Source organism: Diabrotica virgifera, chromosome 4, assembly GCF_917563875.1.
Source record: "Diabrotica virgifera virgifera chromosome 4, PGI_DIABVI_V3a".
Taxonomy (NCBI): Eukaryota; Metazoa; Arthropoda; class Insecta; order Coleoptera; family Chrysomelidae; genus Diabrotica; species Diabrotica virgifera.
In genome coordinates, this window is record NC_065446.1 from 117,565,903 (window position 1) to 117,587,429 (window position 21,527).

The 21,527-nt window shown below is 36.4% G+C and overlaps 1 protein-coding gene across 1 annotated transcript in view; it reads right to left on the minus strand.

Moving 5' to 3' along the window:
• The window catches only part of LOC114334178 (CDP-diacylglycerol--glycerol-3-phosphate 3-phosphatidyltransferase, mitochondrial), a 50,846-nt gene that overhangs the window by 15,786 nt on the left and 13,533 nt on the right, over window positions 1–21,527 (minus strand). Inside the window, exons 2-3 of the mRNA XM_028284211.2 lie at window positions 9,540–9,742; window positions 4,582–4,748 (exon numbers count right to left, since the gene is read on the minus strand). Of these exons, the coding sequence (XP_028140012.1) occupies window positions 4,582–4,748; window positions 9,540–9,742 (370 nt within the window). The remainder of the gene's footprint in view (window positions 1–4,581; window positions 4,749–9,539; window positions 9,743–21,527) is intronic.

The window sequence follows — 21,527 nt, forward strand, 5'->3', positions numbered from 1 at the left end:
AACATTTTTTTTTATTTAATTTAGTTTTTTTAATAAATTTTGATAAATTAAAGTATTGTTATTAATAACTAAGTAATACATGTTGCTATCAACAATAAAACTAAAATATCTCAAAAACTAATAACTTTAGGTATAGGGAATATTCAAAAGATATGTAAGTATAGTGATAGAACTTTTCGATAATAATATAAAATACAGGGTGTTCCATTTAAAATTATGAAGAAAATCTTGTATTTAAATTTTGACTTACCCTGTATACAATTTGTGTAGTTATAAAAAAATTGTACATTGTTGCAAAACTACTTTAATATTGACAGTCAAAAGCATTAAAAAAATAAGTTTATATTACACCGTTAGAAACATACAGGGCGATCAAATCAGTATGATTTTTTAATAAAAGTGCTCGTAACTTTAAAACACTCAGTATAATCCTAGACAAGTGCTATATTTCTAGAATTAGAAAAATGTAAAGAAACCAGATTTTGAATAAAATACAGGGTGTTTCATTTAAAAAAACATAACTTTGGTTTGCCACCGTGTTATGGAGGACCCTGTATATTTCTCACTAATTTTAAAATGTGTACATTAAAGGTGTCTATAACTTTTATTAACAACGTTTTTTCATATATTGTATAATAACAGATATATTGGACTTTGTCACAGAAGTTGATCACCCTGTATAGGTATCAATTTCCGCTGTTTCTAATATAATAGAAATAGCGGATATTTATACCTACGAAAAGCGCCCAAATTGTAAAAAATGGTTTTCGAGGGCACTGCGCCTCGCACCTAAGCTATTTGATTATCTGATATCTGATATAAAGAGTGTTACATGTTACATCCCACAATTGGCCTAAATTATACAGGTGTATTTTTCTGTGCTCCATAACTACGGTTTACATACTGGATTGTTGTGCCCCAGAATTCTAAATAATGAAGCCAGACATTGAACAAAATACAACTTGTCAACATGTATCAGGTATCAGATAATCAAATAGCTTAGATGCGATGCGCGCCGCCCTCGAAGAACATTTTTTCGATTCAGGCGCCTTTCGTAGATATCAATCCCCGTTGATTCTATTTTAATAAATAGCTTAGATGCAACGAGCGGCGCCCTCGAAGACAATTTTTACTTCTACATTATACGTATAAGATTGTTGCGCCCTAGAGTGCTACATAATAAGGCCAGTGGGTACAACAAAATTCATTTCGTTCAACTCATATCAGGCTTTCTTTATCTAATCTGCTACATTTAAAGCTAATCTGATACCTGATACGAGTTGAACTTTGTTGTACCCTTATTACTCTAATACAATTTGTCCTCAGATATTCATGCCGCTCATTCCACCTGTATGGTTGTTTCCTTTCATACCTCCCATTTGACTTCACATAAGCCAACTGTGATGTCGCACTTAGACCCTCGATCAACTTACTTACATCCTCGCATCTCGGACCAATCAAGCCAAAAGCATCCATAAAAACCTCCTCATTTAAAAGTCTCTTTGGATCAATATCTCTATCTTCCTGTTTCTTCCTTTTGCTCGTTATTTCAAAACTCACATATTTATGTAAGCTGAGCGATTCTTCTTCCAAAACAGTCTAGCTTATGACTTATGACCCTGTTTAGAAGTGACGTTGAGATGTTCAGAAATGATTCATTATTATCTCTCACAAACGTAGGTGCTTTACCGTCATTTAGCAAAGTAATCCCTGTGGCGTGGATCCATTCTGATAGGTTTTTCCTTTTCCCATCAGATCTCTTGTGTTTAATGATTCTTTGTCGAGAGACCAACTTTACATTAGACTCCTGAAAGATAATCACGTCACAACTTTCTCATCATGCAAGTGTTTCTGCAACATCGTGAGCGGTCCTCGCCCTTCCCACATTTATTTGAAGAAACTTCGTATTAGATGGTTTTTGTCTGATTTCTGGTCCTAGGTGCTTTCATCCACCCTTTTTCGTCCCTTGTGGCAGGGTCTCTCTTAAGGCCCCGCTTTTCCAGGATCAGTTTTTTATACTCCGAGAACTGTAAACTGTCGGCTCTGTGACCGGACTTTACACGTAAGGCAGAAAGTCGCCTCACTACTTTAATCTCGTGTCTAGTGCCCCCTTGCCTTATCGGTAACAGGAGTCCGATTTGTTTTTTCACTTGCAGTCGCTTTTACTATTGCAATTCCGACTGTAACGGTTGTATTGCCTTCTCCATTTTCTCACAGAGACGAGTTTGACGTCGTTAGGCTTCCTGCTGCCGGTATACCTCCGAACCATCTTCAGGATTTCTTCCTTTGTGACATCTCCGTCTATATCAAATATTTTCACCTGGTCTTGATAGCTTCGGACATCTTCTACTGTGTTTCCATACGTGCGGGCCACGATAGTCTTCTTCAGGTGCTCGGCTTGTTCTTTTTCTGCCACTTCGAGGTTGAGGTCCCCGCCCCTAGTCTTCTTAGCGCTTCTGACGCTAATCCTCTCCTTCCTTGTGTCTACGCTACCCTTGATTAGCAACTCGGCGTAGGATTTTCCACCTCCCTTCACAATCAACTTCTGCGTCCCCGCGTTCGTACTTCTCAGTGAGAGGTGGTTGTGCATACCCATGAAGATTACTTTCAGGATTTGCCTGATGTTCCTACTTTTATTATCATGCCCCCCATTATTAAAAGTAATGGGGAGCTATGATAATATAATTACTCTGATCTCCACTGTCTCCATGTCTTCCCTCAATTTCAAAAGAATTGCCAGTAGTCTCTTATCCTTGTCATCCATTTCTCTACAGGAACCTTGAAAATAGTCTGACGATTTCCCCTGTTCTCTTCCTCCTGACCCTTTCTTGTAATTGTGGTCATAGTATTAAGTTAAAGGTACTTCACCTCTCCTGGGCTATATGTATCTCCTGCAAATACTACCGGTTTTTCCCTTATCAGGTCGTGGTACCTTTTACCCTCACCGGAAAGTCCTTGTTCCATGACCACTACTAAGTCGCCTGCAGATTTATTCCCTCTTCCCGGTTTGGCGACCGCATATAGATATTTTCTTCCCATTGGACTTTATAATGTCGTTTATTTTTTCAAAGCCTCTTTCACCTGAGTTCGGGACCGTTGCGATCATTTCTATTTCTCTTTCACTCAAGTTTTTCGGGGAAGAACTTTCGAAGTCCATCGGTGCGGACACGCTTGCCGTCTCCTTAGTCCTTCCTTCCTCGTCGGTTTTCTCCACTTTTTATCTCGTTTCTCAATGCTGCCGAGGGTGACTTGTCTGAAAGTGCTCTCCATGTCTTCGGTGACACTCTTAAGGTTTATACATCATTCTTGATCTCGACCTTCGTGTTTGTATGGTCAGACATTAGTTTCACTAAATTATTTGTAACTCTCGGTTCTCCATTGCTCTTACCATAGTCTTATGTCGGAGTTCTCCTCCTTCTCTCTAGATCTTTTTCCCCAAGTGAGGAGCTCCTTTGCAAGGTTGCCTCCCCTGGAATATCCGTTTTGGTCAGGTCCCTACCCCTGACCGGATATCTTCTAACCGAAGACCCTTTTCTTCCGAAGATTATAGTTTCCTCCTTCTTCTTTTCCTCTTTGCTAAGTACTTGCCTTTTTTTCCCTTCACTACTGATGTTGCTGTAGTTGATGATGTTTCATATCATTTCATTCATTCATAGTTTGTTTGAGCTGCACCACCACTGATGACTCACTCCAATGTCTCTGGACTAAAAGGGATACTGGGAAACTGAAGCTATATTTTTGTGGCATCTTAATATAATTTACTATTCCCAATAAAAATAGTAAATTGCTTCATGGAGTTAAATTAAAATTAAACTTAAAAAAATTCACGAGTAATATTGATTTACTTTGCATAAAAAGTTTGATGTAAAATTTTGGGAGGGGGGTCTGGCGCCTTTGTTTAGATATTAGGTTGGCGCCTTTTTTAAAATTTGGGTTGGCGCCTTTTTCATGAGCCAGTCCGGCCCTGAGTAGCCGCCTATATTTTTGACTATGATATTGCATGTAACTTTTTTGGTATTGTAATATAATTCAAATCCTTAACTTATGTCCTATGTTTTGCCTATCTGTGGGCAAATTTTAGCCAAATCGATTATGATGTATGTTGGGAATGGAGGTAAATGTAAAAAAACGGTATTTTAACGTTTTCTACACTAGAAAATTTGATCAAAAAGTTGTTTTGAATCAAAATAACTTGTTATAATGTCATAATAATGACATTTTTGAGTCCCTTCTATTAAAATATCATGTTTTCCATTGATACTTTACGATAGAAAATGCAAATTTGTTTAAATAAATACCAAATCACTGTAAAATCGCATAAAATAACATTTAAAAAAAGAAGAAGCAGAATAAGAAGACAATTCGACCTTAAATGTTTTATTTCTACATTCCACAGATGCTATATACCAATTTTCAGACAAATCAGAGATCCAAAAGTTTTTTTATCCAAAATTGAGTGATTTGAAATGGAATCACCCATATATATATATATATATATATATATATATATATATATATATATATAAATAATTTAATCATAATACAAAGTACATGTTTTTTAATTTTTAAATGATATCTTACCATAAACCTTTGGCATGATAGGTCCAATCTTCTCTCAGGTATTCGTACAACTTAAATCTGTGCTGCTGCTTTCTTTCTTCATATAATTGCCTAAACTTCCTAGCTATTTGCGAATAGGCGTAAGGAATACCGCCTGCTAGGCCTTTCGCACCTAAAAATCCGTTTGCCTAAAAATAAATAGGTACCTGTTTTGCTTTCTTTCTTAAAAGCCCCAATACACAATGGCCCGCAACATGTTATCGCTAGTAATTGTGTATTGGCTGTGAGTTTCGACGGTAGCGCTCTATCGCGGTTTGAAACTTGTACTTTTCTGATAAAATTGGAGTATGTGAAATATACAAAACGAGAAAATAGATATTTATCTAGAAAAACACAAATTATGAACTGAAATATTGTAATCTGATTACTGAACGAATACACAGAATTAATAGTAAAAGTAATTATGTTTTTTTATTTTATTCATTATAATAATTATAATATTTAATATATAAGTTCGTGCGACTGGATAACTGCTTACGCAAGAGGCCATTGAGAAAAAAAGAAGTTAATGTGAAATTTAGAGGTTACCTCTGTTTTTATTGGCTGTGAGTTTCGTCGGTAGCGCTCTCTCGCGGTTTGAATCTTATACTTTTCTTGTAAAATTGTTCAAATTCAATGTACAAAACTGCCACTAACAGCGCTGGCGAAAACTGTCAAATCCCCTCTACTCATCGGCTCACAGCGAATAAAGCCCGATTCTCATTAGACGTGCAAGGAACCGGACCGGCAACGGCAAGGCACATGCTCGGCAGAGATTGTTTCGAAAAGAACGTCGCATGCAAAGCCCGTCGCTTGCCGGTGCCTGGCACGCATAGTGTGAATTACATCCCGTGAAGTCCATAAGATTTTATGTAAAATGTATCTTGCCGAGCCGATGCATTGCCCATGCCGAGCACTTACCTTGCATGCTAGTGAGAATCAGCCTTTAGTCGAAAGAAATATCTCAAGCCGCGAAGTTCAGAGTCAAAAACTTTGGTTACGCGACGTTGTCAGAGCAATCGGGCTTCAAAGGTTTTCCGGTTTTTTTTATTTGTTACCTGTACAGTCTTTCCTACTGTTTCCTCCTGCGTAAATTTTAAAACATTGTGTATAATTTTACTGGATTGTGCACTTAGCCCCGTATTCATAGTCGAGACTCAAGTCAGAGTCGATGCTTAAGGTCGACCTTGAAAAAATTTGTATACAAATTTGTTCAAGGTCGGACTTCAAGTATCGGTTCAAGCATCGACGCTGACTTGAGTACCGACTATGAATACGGGCCTTAGTGTTATTTAACTGCACTTATAATATTCATGTTTATTAATAAAATATTAAATGTATTTTAAATAAACAACTATTTGACCATTTTATCCGGCAAGGTCCCAAAACTACTGATTTCGTGCACAATTCATTTTAAATGGATGTGTACTCTTTGCACCAATTCATTCAACTGAAGTGCTAAGTGTCCTCTCCTTGATGTGCTACCTGAGAAACCTTCGCGATTTAAAATATTTCTGTACAATTGTACAGCGAGCATTGGCAAACAAGCCTTTAAAGCATCATTCAATCTTCGCTTGTCCACTGCTGGACATAGATCTACCGCATAATTTACGGCACGGCCCAAAATAGCGACAACTCTACCTTATCGGTAATAGTTTACGAGACGTACACGGTAAATTGAAGGTGTAATAAAATAATTCTCGTATCCAAGTTGCGCGTGAAGTTAGGCGTGTTGATGACAGTTGCGATTTTTGGTCGACCCCATAATTTTCCATCTATTTTGATCTTGTGCCTCTTGCATCCAATTCCTATGACAACGTTTTATATCAATAGTCCAATGTGTTAGTGGACGACCTCTACTTCAGAAGGCATCACCTCTTGGTCTCCATTTCAGTATCCGCTGTGTCCATCTGTTATCTGTCATTCGAGCCACGTTACTTGCCCAGTTCCATTTCAGTGTTGCTATTTTCTCTACTGCTTCAGCCACTCCTGATCTTTGTCGTAGCTGGCGGTTTGGGATCTTGTCTCGTAGTGAAACGCCCAACATAGCACGCTCCATTGCCCTTTGAGACACACGGATCTTTTGCACTGTTCTCCTTGTCATGGTCAACGTTTCCGCTCCGTAAGTCAACACTGGCAACAATCAGCACAAAACCGTGAAGTGTCGAAACAATTGAGGGAGGCCTATATCCAGCAGAGGACGTAAATTGGTTGGATGATGATGATGATCTTGATATGTCAGACGATTTGAAAATATGGTTCAGCTTGCCGAAGGTTGCCCAAATCAGTCTTATACGACGGAGAAGCTCAACGGTTTGGTTATCTTTTCCTATGCGAATCTCATGAGAATCCCCCTTCTAGCGAGGAAAGGTAGAGCTTATTTAAAAGTTTTTTAGCCTCATCAGCTGGACGCCTGGACGTCAATCAAGATATATATGCGTGTTTTATTGACTATAATAAAGCATTCGACAAAGTACGACATGAACAATTAATGCATGCCCTGGAATCAAAGAAGCTGGACTACAATGACCTCAGGATTATATCGAATTTATACTATAAGCAACGAGCTAAAGTACGTGTTAACGACCAGCTGTCAGAGGAAATTGAAATCAGACGTGGAATGAGACAGGGATGCGTGTTGTCGCTAATTCTTTTTAATGCCTACTCGGAAGAGATCTTGAAAAAAGGTCTTGAGGGTGAAACAGATGGAATAAAGGTAAATGGAGTTCCCATTAACCCGGGAGTAGTCGCGCTCACTTCTGTAACGTCGATAGTCGCGTGTGAGATTCTATCTCAAAATACGAATTTAAAACAAATTTTTATTTTGTACTATTTTTATCTACTTTTTATATTGAAAATATATATTTCCAACAATTTTATTAAAAAAACCTGTGTTAACGGCCACCTGCCAACGTCGGCCACCTGTCCTAACGGCCAGTTTAAAAATTTCCCAAACCAATTATATGTAGACTACAAAAACTGGCAATAGCGGCCACCTTTCTATATCGGCCAATAGTTCTTTCATTTTTAGTGGCCGTTACTGACAGGTTTTACTGTATTACGAAAAAGGATGAAATGTGAGATTATATCTAACGGCGCGACTACTCGCGGGTTAAAGCTAATTGGCTCTCCCCAAAGCCATAAATTCCACAAAAAGAAGAAGAAGAAAAAAAATTCCTACGCATTACTACACCCTTCCTCGAGGCACTTACGAAATTTTTTCAAAATTGCAAAATTTTTCATCAAGTTATCGCGAAAAAGGATAAAAATTTAAATTCTATCTCACCGCGCGACTACTCGCGGGTTAACAACATTAGATATGCGGATGACACTGTCATCTTAGCTGAAAATATTGGCGATCTTCAGAGGCTGGTGACCAGAATAGCAGAGCTTGGACATGGACAAGAATACAGGCTAACAATGAATGTCAAGAAGACAAAGTTTATGAGAATATCGAAAACTCAAAGAAATAACGAAAATCTCTTCATAAACGGATCCATATCGAACGAGTCGACCAATATGCATACCTTGGAACAATGATCAACTCCACAGGAGATTACTTACAGGAAATAAAAATCAGAATAGAAAAGGCTAGAGCAAATTTTAACAAAATGAGAAAAGTGCTCTGCACAAGAGATTTGAAGTTGGTGCTAAGAGTTAGGTTGGCTAGGTGCTACGTTTTCTCGACTTTGTTTTATGGAATGGAAGCTTGGACCTTGAATGCTGCATCAATGAAAAAACTAGAATCATTCGAGCTGTGGGTGTACAGAAGAATTTTGAAAATATCGTGGACAGAACACGTAACAAACAAAGAGGTTCTGAGAAAGATAATAATAATAGTCTCCCGTTTTATACCGCTGTGGCTTTGGGAGTATAGCAGGGTAGTCTGCTATATCTAGGACCTACGGTATACAAGGAAGGTAACAGAGCCAGTGCTACGCTTCAACCGCCTATTATTACCCCTGGTTTTACCCAAGGTACTCATTTTATTCAGGCTGAGTCGACCTGGGGCCTATAAACATTTTAAAAATGTCTAGTTGTTCTTGCCGGCGGTAGGATTTGAACCAGGACCACCGGCACGCGAGCCAAGCACACTACCACTTAGCTACGCCGGCCCTATAACGATGAGAAAGATGAATAAAGAAATAGAAATCCTAAATACCATCAAAACAAGAAAATTGAAATATCTCGGACATATTACACGTGGAGAGAGATACAGCTTGCTCCAATTGATTATGCAGGGAAAGATTCAAGGAAATAGAAGCATAGGTAGACGCAGAATATCGTGGCTGCGCAACCTGAGAGAGTGGTACGGATGTACATCAAATGAACTTTTCAGAGCAGCCGTCTCTAAAATACGAATAGCTATGATGATTGCCGACCTCCGCCGCGGAGATGGCACTTAAAGAAGATCCTATCAGCTATTAGCTATTAGTACAATATCATCTGCAAACATCAGATGGCTAAGCTTTCCTCCGTTTATGTTTATGCCCTTGTCGGTCAGTTTTGCCCTTTTACATAATTATATTATATATTCCAATATAATAACATGTGTATATTATATATTCCAAAAGCGTAGTGAACAGTTTCGGCGATATGGTATCGCCCTGACGTACTCCACGTTGTATCGAAAATTTCTGGGTTTGACAATCACCCACTCTAACACTGGCTGTTGCGTTTTGGTATATGTGTATAATTACCGATAGTCAATTCGGCATTCTGTCAATGCTTCCAACATTTCTTGTTGATTTATGGTGTCAAAGGCCTTTTCATAGTCCACAAATATTAAAGCTAGTGGTTTATTATGTTCAGTACATTTTTCTATAAGGGTTTTTATTACCAGTAGGTGATCGTTTGTTCCTTAGCCTTTTTTAAAACCCGCCTGTTCTATGGGCTGATAAAATTCCAATCCTTTAAATACTACAGCGAAATTTACTTACCTCTGGATGTGCCATTAGGATCTCACAATTGGCTTGGCAACTATCTATTAAAGTGTTCATATACTCTTTGGTAAGATTAAAATAACCAGTGGCAATTCGTAATGTGCTTCTTGGAGGAGAATCTGCTAATATTCTATTAGTAATTGGAGCGTCATGATTCACATTGAGTTGTCCCATCTGTACTAAAGGGAATATCCATGTGTCTGAAAGCAAAAAATATACACATGTACCATACATAGTGAACTAAAATACTAAGAAGTAAACTTGAGCATTGATACACTATGTGACTCGAATGCACAGTTGTTCAGTCCTGGTAGATTGTGGGCGGGATCGTTTATAGAGGTGAGAAACAGAAGAAAGGTAGACTAAACGTTTACACCCTCATTTCTCTGTCAAAACCACATGCCCAGCTGAATCCATAGTTATGGTACTTACTATGAAGCAGTAATTATATATTATATTCAGCAAAAAACTATACAATCATCTCCAATTACAACTTAAATCTGCAACACATCTCCCAAAATTCCATAAAATGACAAAAGCTTATCTATTAGTATGATATAATTGATCCAAATAGTGGCATAACCCAGACATCCAAAGTGAAAGTTATCCTCCAACACCAAATTGTTCTATATGGTCCACATAATGTTCAGAAAAAAGTCACACCATTTTGAGCGTCGGGTTTGGGGTGGAGAAATCGGTGAATTCGTAGTTTTTTAGGTTTTTCGTCAATATTTCTAAAACTATGCGGTTTAGCATGAACAAATTTTTATACAAAAATGTTCTACATTAAATTTGAAATAAAAAAGGTCCTATGCATAATCCTTCTAAAATGAACGGTTCAAAAGTTACGGACGTAGTATGTATAGTATAATTGGTCCAAAAAAAGGCCTAACCCAGACATCCAAAGTAAAAGTTTTCCTTCAACACCAAATTGTTCTATATGGTCCACATATATTGTTCAGTAAAAAGTTACACCATTTTGAGCGTCCGGTTTGGGGGGGGGGGGGGAGATGGGGGGGGAGATGGGGGAGAAGTCGGTAAATCAGTTTTTTTTACGTTTTTCGTCAATATTTCTAAAACTATGTTTAAGCGTAAACAACGTAAACAATGTTCTATACAAAAACGTTCTACATAAAATTTAAAACAAAAAAGGTCCTATTCGCGGTGTGCAAGTACTTGGAAGGGAAACGAGAAACGACCGTGCGCGAGTCGCGGAGAAATATTGCAACTATCTTAAATAATTCATATTGTCAATTGAAATTGTCAAATTGACGTATATTTCATACCTTCTGTCATTGAAGCAGAAAAATTATATATTGCTCCACAATATTGATATGATATGCAATTATTATATAAAGGTAAATTTAATTAATTGTATTTTGCTTGCAGTACTGCATTTTAATAACTAATTTTATTTACTACATACAATTATTTACGTTTGCATAACATAACCTGCATCTTATTTTTTCTTCTTATTATTTTTTTGGACTATGACCTTGACAATAGTCCAGCAACCAGGACTAATATAATTGGCCAATATAATTAAAAGTGCGAAGAAAAGTACAGAGCGTAGAAATAGAGGTCGCTTTGCCGAACTTGCACGGCATAATTGTTATAAAATCAACGGTTCCAGAGTTACGGAGGGTGAAAAGTGGAGGTTTTCGATACTTTTTATATTATCTGGGCAATTGATGATGATCTTGGGTGATGAGGTTGACGTTTCTTCAAGGGCTTATCACTAACATATCATCGGCCACTGAAATAGCAAATTTTATTTACAAAACACAATTAGTCCTGTCGCCAGGGGGGGGGGGGTTACAACGGCCTCCTTAATTCAGATGGACTTACCCAAGTTTTTTTATATATTTTGACCCGCAGAATACGAATTTTTTGGGTAACAGTTGATCCGGATGTCGATAAGATTGTTATAGACAAAGAACTTGAGGAATTACATAACAGCGATTTCTCGCAAAACGAAATATCTTTTTGTATTTTTTGGGTCATTTTAAGCAAAAAATATTCCTACAAGTTTTTTCGTAAAATGCATAGTTTTCGAGATAACCGCGGTTGAACTTTCAAAAAATCGAAAAATTGTAATTTTTGAACCCGAATAACTTTCGATTAAAAAATAAAGTAGCAATTCTGCTTACCGCATTTGAAAATTTAAGTCAAATTATATCGGTTTTGATTATTTGCATTGCTAAAAATTTATTATTTTATTGTTAAACACAGTTATAAACACCTAGTATGTGAGTGATGTTTTCAATGATTTCTCATTTAAAATCGAACGAGTAGGTAGAGTAGATACAAGTGCAAGCGAGGCAATTTCTACGTAGCATGCGTTAAAACGCATGTATTAGGTACGGGAAACACTATGTGTTTATAGATTTGTTTAACAATAAAAAAATTAATTTTTAGCAATTCAAATAATCAAAACCGATATAATTTGACTTAAACTTTCAAATGCGGTAAGCAGAATTACTACTTTATTTTTTAATCAAAAGTTATTCGGGTTCAAAAATTGCAATTTTTCGATTTTTTGAAAGTTCAACCGCGGTTATCTCGAAAACTATGCATTCGACGAAAAAACTTGTAGGAATATTTTTTGCTTAAAATGACCCAAAAAATACAAAAAGATGTTTTGTTTTGCGAGAAATCGCTGCTATGTAATTCCTCAAGTTCTTTGTCTATAACAATCTTATCGACATCCGGATCAACTGTTACCCAAAAAATTCGTATTCTACGGGTCAAAATATATAAAAAAAAAACTTGGGTAAGTCCATCTGAATTAAGGAGGCCGTTGTACCCCCCCTGGCGACAGGACTAAATCCTATTAAAGAAAATTTCTATAAATTGCCCAAAGAATATAAAAAGTATCGAAAACCTCTACTTTTTACCCTCCGTAACTCTGGAACCGTTGATTTTATAACAATTATGTATAGGACCTTTTTTGTTTTAAATTTCACGTAGAACATTTTTGTATAGAACATTGTTTTTGCTAAAGCATAGTTTTAGAAATATTGATGAAAAACGTAAAAAAACTACTAATTTACCGACTTTTCCCCCATCTCCACCCCAAACCGGACGCTCAAAATGGTGTAACTTTTTACTGAACAATATGCTGACCATATAGAACAATTTGGTGTTGAAGGAAAACTTTTACTTTGGATGTCTGGGTTAGGCCTTTTTTTGGACCAATTATACTATACTACCTCCGTAACTTTTGAACCGTTCATTTTAGAAGGATTATGCATAGGACCTTTTTTATTTCAAATTTAATGTAGAACATTTTTGTATAGAAGGTTATTCATGCTAAACCGCATAGTTTTAGAAATATTGACGAAAAACTTAAAACTACGAATTTACCGATTTCTCCCCACTCTCCCCCCAAACCCGACGCTCAAAATGGTGTGACTTTTTTCTGAACATTAGGTATGTGGACCATATAGAACAATTTGGTGTTGGAGGATAACTTTCACTTTGGATGTCTGGGTTTGGGTCTAGTTATACCATACTCATACTACTATATAAGAACATATTATTCAATAGAAGAATTTCTTAATAAATAACTAAGAAAATTGGATTTCATATGCAGCAGCTCAAACTTATTAGTTAGAATAGACTAAACATCGATGTTTTAGGAATCAGCGATACACAATGGCCAGGATCTGGGAAATGTTCAACACGAAATGATGGCGTATTTTGTTACTCCGGAATCGACATCACCCATCGGTACGGAGTTGGAATCATCATTTCAAAGAAATGGAAAAATTCTCTGATTACCTGTACTCCTTACTCAGAACGCTTAATATTAATACAAATTAAAGAAAGACATAACTTAATAAATCTTATTCAAGTCTATGCACCAACAGCAGATAAAGATGACGATGAAATAGAACAATTCTACAACGACTTAGAAGAAATGCTGAAAGCAATAAAAAAGCAACACATTAACATAATAATGGGCGATCTTAATGCCAAGGTCGGTCAAGGTAAGGTAGGAGAACATGCAGGAAACTATGGACTTGGAAACAGAAACGACAGAGGAAATCGATTGATTCAATTTTGCCAGAGCGAAGACTTCGTAATAACAAACACCCTTTTCAAATTACCTCCTCGGCGATTATATACATGGACATCTCCACAACATACCAAAGAAAAAATAGCGAGAAATCAAATAGACTACATTCTGATAGCAAGGAGGTATCGTAATGCTGTTAAATGTACTAAGACGTACCCAGGAGCTGATATAGGCTCAGATCATAACCCGGTAGTTACTGTGATAGAGGCGAGACCAAAAAAGATTAGCAGACCACACAGAAAGACACTAGATTTAGATAAACTTAGAAACAAAAATATACGACAAGAAACAGGAGAAGAAATAAATGAAAACCTCAGTTCAGTGCAACAACAAATTAACGATACAGATAACGTTAACCAAAAATTAAAGTACATAAATACAGCTATACAAACAGCAGGAAAGAAACATCTGACAAAAACGACAACAAAGAACAAGGGGTGGATGACACAGGACATACTAGACTTGATGAAACAAAGAAGAAAGATGAAGAATTACCTAGACAAATACAAAGAAATAAACAAACACATAAAAAAGAGAATAAAAGAAGCCAAAGAGGCGTGGATTAAAGAACAGTGTGAAGAAATGGAAACCTATGAGAAAAACTACGATGCGTTCAATATGCACAAAAAAGTAAAAGAGATAACAGGAAGCATAAAGAAATGCCAAATAGGTAAACTTAAAGACAAAGATGGAAATCTTATTGTAGATCTAGAGAATAAAATAAAAAGATGGACATAATACCTGAATGAATTATTTGAAGACGATAGAAACAACTTAACTCAGATAATCAATGCAACTGGGCCAGACATATTGAAAGAAGAAGTAGAATACGCAATAAGAAACGCTAAAAATGGAAAAGCAAACGGACCTGATGAAATCCCTACAGAACTGCTGAAGCTTTTGAATGATAAATCCGTAACCATAATATTGCATATATTCAATACAATATACAGTACTGGTATAATACCGCAAGAATGGTTGCTGTCTACGTTTGTCACCATACCAAAGAAAACTAAGGCAATGCAATGTTCAGATCATCGAACAATCTCCTTGATGAGTCACCTGCTTAAAATATTTCTAGAGTCATCCACAACCGAATCTATCAAAAACTAGACATCGATATTAACGATACACAGATGGGATTCAGAAAAGGATTAGGTACAAGGGATGCTCTCTTTGCCTTGAACGTTCTAACACAGAGATGCCTAGATGTTAACCAAGAGGTACACGCCTGCTTTATAGACTTTGAAAAGGCCTTTGACAAATTTCGTCACAGTAAACTCAAAGAAATCCTGGATAGTAAGAACATTGACACCAGAGACATACAAATAATATTAAATCTGTACTGGAATCAGCGAGCTAATATAAAAATAGAAGACCAAACATCGGACGAAATAGAAATACATAGAGAGGTACGACAGGGTTGTATATTGTCACCGCTCTTGTTTAATATCTACAGCGAACAAATATGCCAAGAAGCTCTCTCATATGCAAACGAAGGGATAATAGTCAATGGAGAAGTTATCAATAACATTCGATATGCTGACGATACTGTGATAATGGCAAGAACAGCGCAAGATCTACAACATCTAGTTGAAAGTATGAATGAGATATGTAATAACTACGGCATAAGGATGAACCAGTGGCGGCTTTTCTTTATGTGCTGCTGAGCTGCAGAACTACCAAACAACCATAGCAAATCTTAATTATTAAAGAATAATTAATATAGTTTTATTTCAAATCTGCCATATTATCATATTAAACATCAACTGTTAATAATAATTCACCAACAACGATGATTAATATTATTTTTTTTACGTATTTACTCCTCTAGTGAAACCGTATAATTTTTTTACGTATTTGGTGCTCCAGTGAAGCAATCTTTTTACGTATTTGTTGCTCCAGTGAAGCCGCGTCGATAACAACCGAAACACTGGCAGCGGTAAAATGCATTTATTAGGCAAACGGCGATCTTAGCCGATGTGCTTCGGCAATCGGCTGATTAACGGCCTCGGAAATGTGTTTGCGAGCTGCAATTCACGACAGTTATTCGTGACCGTTGCATCTGTGCCGTGTTTAGAAATTCTTAGGTTACAATTTTGTTTAATTTGTTTTGTTCGAGCGTGTTTAAAACAATGGAGTTTCAATTTAAATTAGGTGTAAATAAATTTCAAAAACTTCACTATCAACAACAGTTGATTATAAAAGAACGTGGCCGTCCTATGCCTGATCTTAATATTGAAGTGTCCGGTAAAAGCCGTGGAAAAACATATACGCGTAAATTTAATAAAGACATGTATCTACGAAATCAGTGGATTTGTGGATGTTCCGAAAAAAATGCTTTTTTCTGTTTTCCGTGTGCATTATTCGGCGCAGATAAAGAGGAAAAATTGTGGCGCGAGACAGGAGTGCGGGATCTAGTGCATTTAAGTGAAAAAATAAAGAAGCATGAAAACACGCAAACTCATATGAACAATGAAATGCGATTTGCATTATTTGGGAAACTTAATATGCAGGCCCAACTTGACTCTGCTTATTGGATAAATATACAAAAACACAATGAAGAGGTGACGAAAAACAGGTATGTTTTGTCAAAAATAATTGACTGTATAAAATTCTGTGGGGCTTTTGAGCTCGCCTTACGAGGACACGATGAATCTGAAACATCAGATAACCCTGGAATTTTTCGTGGTTTAGTGAATTTTTCTGCTGAACTTGATAAAACACTTAGTGAACACCTTACAAATGCGACAATTTTCAAAGGTACCTCAAAAACAATACAAAATGATATTTTGGATTGCATGCTAGAAGTATACGCTGAGGAGATTTTAAACGAAATCAATGAAGCCCCATTTTTAGCAGTGATAGCTGATGAGACAACGGATGTTTCTATGAAATTTCAAATGGTCATTGTTTTTCGTTATGTAAAAAACGGTGCTCCAGTTGAAAGGTTTTGGACTTTTTTGCTTCCAGAAAAACATGATGCTGAAACCTTAGCTAACACAATTTTGAATGTTTTAGACCCAATATTAAAGAATAACAAAAATAAGCTCATTGCACAAAGTTATGACGGAGCAGCTGTTATGAGTGGGATACATGGCGGAGTGCAAACAATAATTAAGAGAAAATATGAAACTGCTCATTTTGTGCACTGTTACGCCCATCAATTGAATCTAATAATGTCAAGAGCATGTTCTATTAATTCCCAAGTACGCGTATTTTTTGGAGATTTACATGATATACCTGGATTTTTTAGTCATTCACCTCAAAGAATAGCTGTCTTAAATCAAATAGTTGGAAAAAATATTCCTCGTTCAATCCCTACACGCTGGAATTTCAATATTCGTACAGTAAATGTCGTTTACGAATATAGAGACTTTATTATTGAGTGTATGGAGCAACTAGAAGAAGAGTCAAATGCTATTACTTCCAAGGAAGCAAGAGGACTTAGACGTATTCTGGAAGATCAAAATTTTACTTTCTGGCTGACTGTTTTTCATTATATTATGCCACATGTTGACGTTTTGTACAATAATCTTCAAAAAAAGAACATGGACCCAACCGAAGCACAGAAAGCTATACATGTTTTTGAGCAAAGTATTAACAATGTCCGAAATAAAATAGACCCTATCATACATCAAGCTTCAAATTTAAATGCGGCGCCTAGTGTCCAAAAAAGGAAACGCCCAAATAACAGCCAACAGGATCACCGTATTGCCTGTCTAGAAGTTTGTGATGTTATTATAAACAATGCAAAAGAACGGTTTGCATATACAAATCATCTAGTTGCCGCAACACTTTTATCTTCAGAACATTTCGAAAAATATAATAATAAGTTTCCTGAAAATGAATTGGATTTAACTTGTACAGCTTATAACTTCTTTGATAAAAACCGTTTGCGAACAGAACTGTCAGTTTTGTATTCCAATATCGAGTGTAGAACATTAAAAGGTGCAGTGCCTTTACTAAAATTTATAATTTCTAATAATTTAGAGGACACATTAACAGAAACCAAAAAGTTGATACAAATTCTGGTGACTACGCCTGTGACCACAGCAGAAGCTGAACGTAGTTTTTCAACTTTAAAACGGATCAAAACATTTTTAAGAAATTCAATGCGCGAAGACAGATTAACAGCCCTTTCCACACTCTCGATAGAAAAAAAGTTCATCGCTTCAATACCGAACTTTAACGATAAAGTAATCGAAAAGTTTGCGACAAAAAAGGACCGGCGTATTAATTTCCAATTTAGAAAAATGCAATAAATGTAAGTTAATCAGATTTTTATAGCATGTCGTTATTAGTTACTATTAATTAGTATTAAAGCTAATTTTATTCTTTTTGTTTTCGTATGTTATTCTATTTCTATTATTTTATATTGGCCGTGGTTCATGCAGCACACCCTATAGCAGATGTCACGAGCCGCCACTGGGATGAACGTCAAAAAAACCAAATATATGACCTTCAGTAAGAATCCAATAAATGACACTAGTATCACAATAAACGGTACCCAACTTGAAAAAGTAAACGAATACAAATACTTGGGAACCCTTATCAATGAAACAGGTGACCAAAATCACGAGATAAAAAGACGTATTGAAATTGCCAGGTCTACTTTTATAAAAATGAAAAAATTATTTTGTAATCGTGATATTAGTATTCATCTACGAACTAAATGTTAAAATGCTAAGTATTCAGTACTTTGCTCTACGGTGTTGAGTCATGGACTCTTAAACAGAGGAATATGAAAAATCTTGAAAGCTTTGAGATGTGGTGCTACCGCCGTATACTAAGAATAAGTTGGGTGGATAAAATTACAAATGAAGAAGTAATACGCAGAATAAATAACGAGCCAGAAGTTCTACTGAATATAAAAAAGAGAAAACTTGAATACTTAGGCCACCTGATGAGGGGACAAAAGTACACATTCCTACAAAATATAATGCAAGGAAAAATCCAAGGACGAAGAAATCAAGGCCGTAGAAGAATGTCCTGGATGAAAAATTTGAGAGAGTGGTTTGGCTGTACCACTAACGAATTGTTCAAAACAGCAGTAAATAAAATTAGAATCGCCCTAATGATATCCAATCTCCGATAGGAGAGGCACTCAAAGAAGAGAAGGAACTTATTAGTTCCTAATGTTGATTTTATTTGTTGATGTTGAATTTGCAATTTATATAAATTTTGCAATATTTTGTTTTTGCTTTACTTTAGTACTCGTATATTAGTATGGTATAATTAGACCCAAACCCAGACATCCAAAGTGAAAGTTACCCTCCAACACCAAATTGTTCTATATGGTCCACATAATGTTCAGAAAAAAGTAACACCATTTTGAGCGTCGGGTTTGGGGGGGAGAGGGGGGAGAAATCTGCAAATTCGTAGTTTTTTACGTTTTTCGTCAATATTTCTAAAACTAAGCGGTTTAGCATGAACAACCTTCTACACAAAATTGTTCTACGTTAAATTTGAAATAAAAAAGGCCCTATGCATAACCCTTCTAAAATGAACGGTTCCAAAGTTACGGAGGTAGTATAGTATAATTGGTCCAAAAAAAGGCCTAACCCAGACATCCAAAGTAAAAGTTTTCCTTCAACACCAAATTGTTCTATATGGTCCACATATTGTTCAGTAAAAAGTTACACCATTTTGAGCGTCCGGTTTGGGGGGGGAGATGGGGGGAGAAGTCGGTAAATTAGTAGTTTTTTTTAAGTTTTTCGTCAATATTCCTAAAACTATGCTTTAGCATAAGGAATGTTCTATAGAAAAATGTTCTACATAAAATTTAAAACAAAAAAGGTTCGATACATAATTGTTATAAAATCAACGGTTCCAGAGTTATGCAGGGTGAAATGTGGAGGTTTTTGATACTTTTTATATTTACCGATTTCTCCCCCCTCTCCCCCCCAAACCCGACGCTCAAAATGGTGTGACTTTTTTCTGAACATTATGTGGACCATATAGAACAATTTGGTGTTGGAGGATAACTTTCACTTTGGATGTCTGGGTTTTTGGTATAGTTATATCATAAATATTGCCCAAAAAATATAAAAAGTATCGAAAACCTCGACTTTTCACCCTCCGTAACTCTGGAACCGTTGATTTTATAACAATTATGTATAGAACATTTTTTGTTTTAAATTTCATGTAGAACATTCTTGTATATAACGTTTTTTACGCTAAAGCATAGTTTTAGAAATATTGACGAAAAACGTAAAAAAACTACTAATTTACCGGCTTCTCTCCTATCTCCCTCCCAAACCGGACGCTCAAAATGGTCTAACTTTTTAGTGAACAGTATGTGGACCATATAGAATATTTTGGTGTTGGAGAAAAACTTTTACTTTGGATGTTTGGGTTAGGCCTTTTTTTGGACCAGTTATACTATACTACCTCCGTAACTTTGGAACCATTCATTTTAGAAAGATTATGCATAGGGCCTTTTTTATTTCAAATTTAATGTAGAACAATTTTTGTATAGGGGGTTGTTCATGCTAAACCACATAGTTTTAGAAATATTGGCGAAAAACTTAAAAAACTACGAATTTACCGATTTCTCCCCCCTCTCCTCCCCAAACCCGACGCTCAAAATGGTGTGACTTTTTTCTGGACATTGTGTGGACCATGTAGAACAATTTGCTGTTGGAGGATAACTTTCACTTTGGATGTCTGGGTTATGCCATCTTTTGGATCAACTATACTATACTATATACTGATATTGACGATTTATCTAATTTAGACCGGTCTAGTTAAGGCTGATTCTCATTATAACGCAAGGCAAGTGCTCGGCATGGGCAAGGCATCGACTCGGCAAGATACATTTTACATAAAATCTTATGCACTACACGGGATGTAATTCACACTATGCGTGCCAGGCATGCGACGTTCTTTTCGAAACAATCTTTGCCGAGCATGTGCCTTGCCGGTTCCTTGCACGTCTAATGAGAATCAGCCTTTAGACTCAAAAATAGGAGTGAGGCTACAATAATTACCATCAAGCTGAAAATTGGCAGGATTGTTCAAAATACCATCATAAATGAAATCTAAAAAGTCCTCATAAATCCGACCCGTGCTAAAAAATTTACGCGGGGCCAAAGGTCACCAAATATGGTTTTTAGCGATTTTCAGCGAAACGGTAAGTTTTATCGTAAAATTAGATCTAACAAAAAATGTAGGTTAGATAATTATCTATAAAAAATATCTTAATAGTTTTTTTCCTCAGAGCCACTGTTTTTGAGATAGAACGATTCAAAGAGTTGAAAGACTTCTAATCGTCCTAATATATTGTAGCGGAAGAGAAATCTTGGCCGATCCCCGTATAACAGTAAACACCTCGAGAATGACGTAATCGGATGTGCTAGGCCTCGCCGGAGAATTCTGGAAGGTACGTCACGTAGGCGGAACAAGCCGATAGCTCGAGATGGGAGTCGATTGTTCCAGAATAACAACTGGGTATAAATACGGGCATATTTTGTGAATAAGTTTAGTGTATAAGATAAATTCGTCTGTAACTTATATAAATAAAGTCGTATATAAATTACGAACCGCTAGTTTTATTGTAATTAGAAGTAATTACACTAATCACGCTACAGTTGGTGTCGGTGTTCGGTAAACTTAGTGCGATATAAATAAGTGAATTACAGAGAGACTTTAAAAGACTTTTGAACTTTATTCGTCGGGAATAACCGGAGTGCGTTAATTGTTCGGTATTCGGAAAGACTTTAAAAGACTTTTGGACTTTATTCGTCGGGAATAGTTAAAGTGCGTTGATTGTTCGGTATTCGGAAAGACTTTTAAAAGACATTTTGGAAAGTACGTGTGTGCCGACCAAAGATGTTGCTACGAGAACTTACAGTAAAACAGCTCCGTGAACAGCTAGAGGAACGGGATCTGGACAGCAGTGG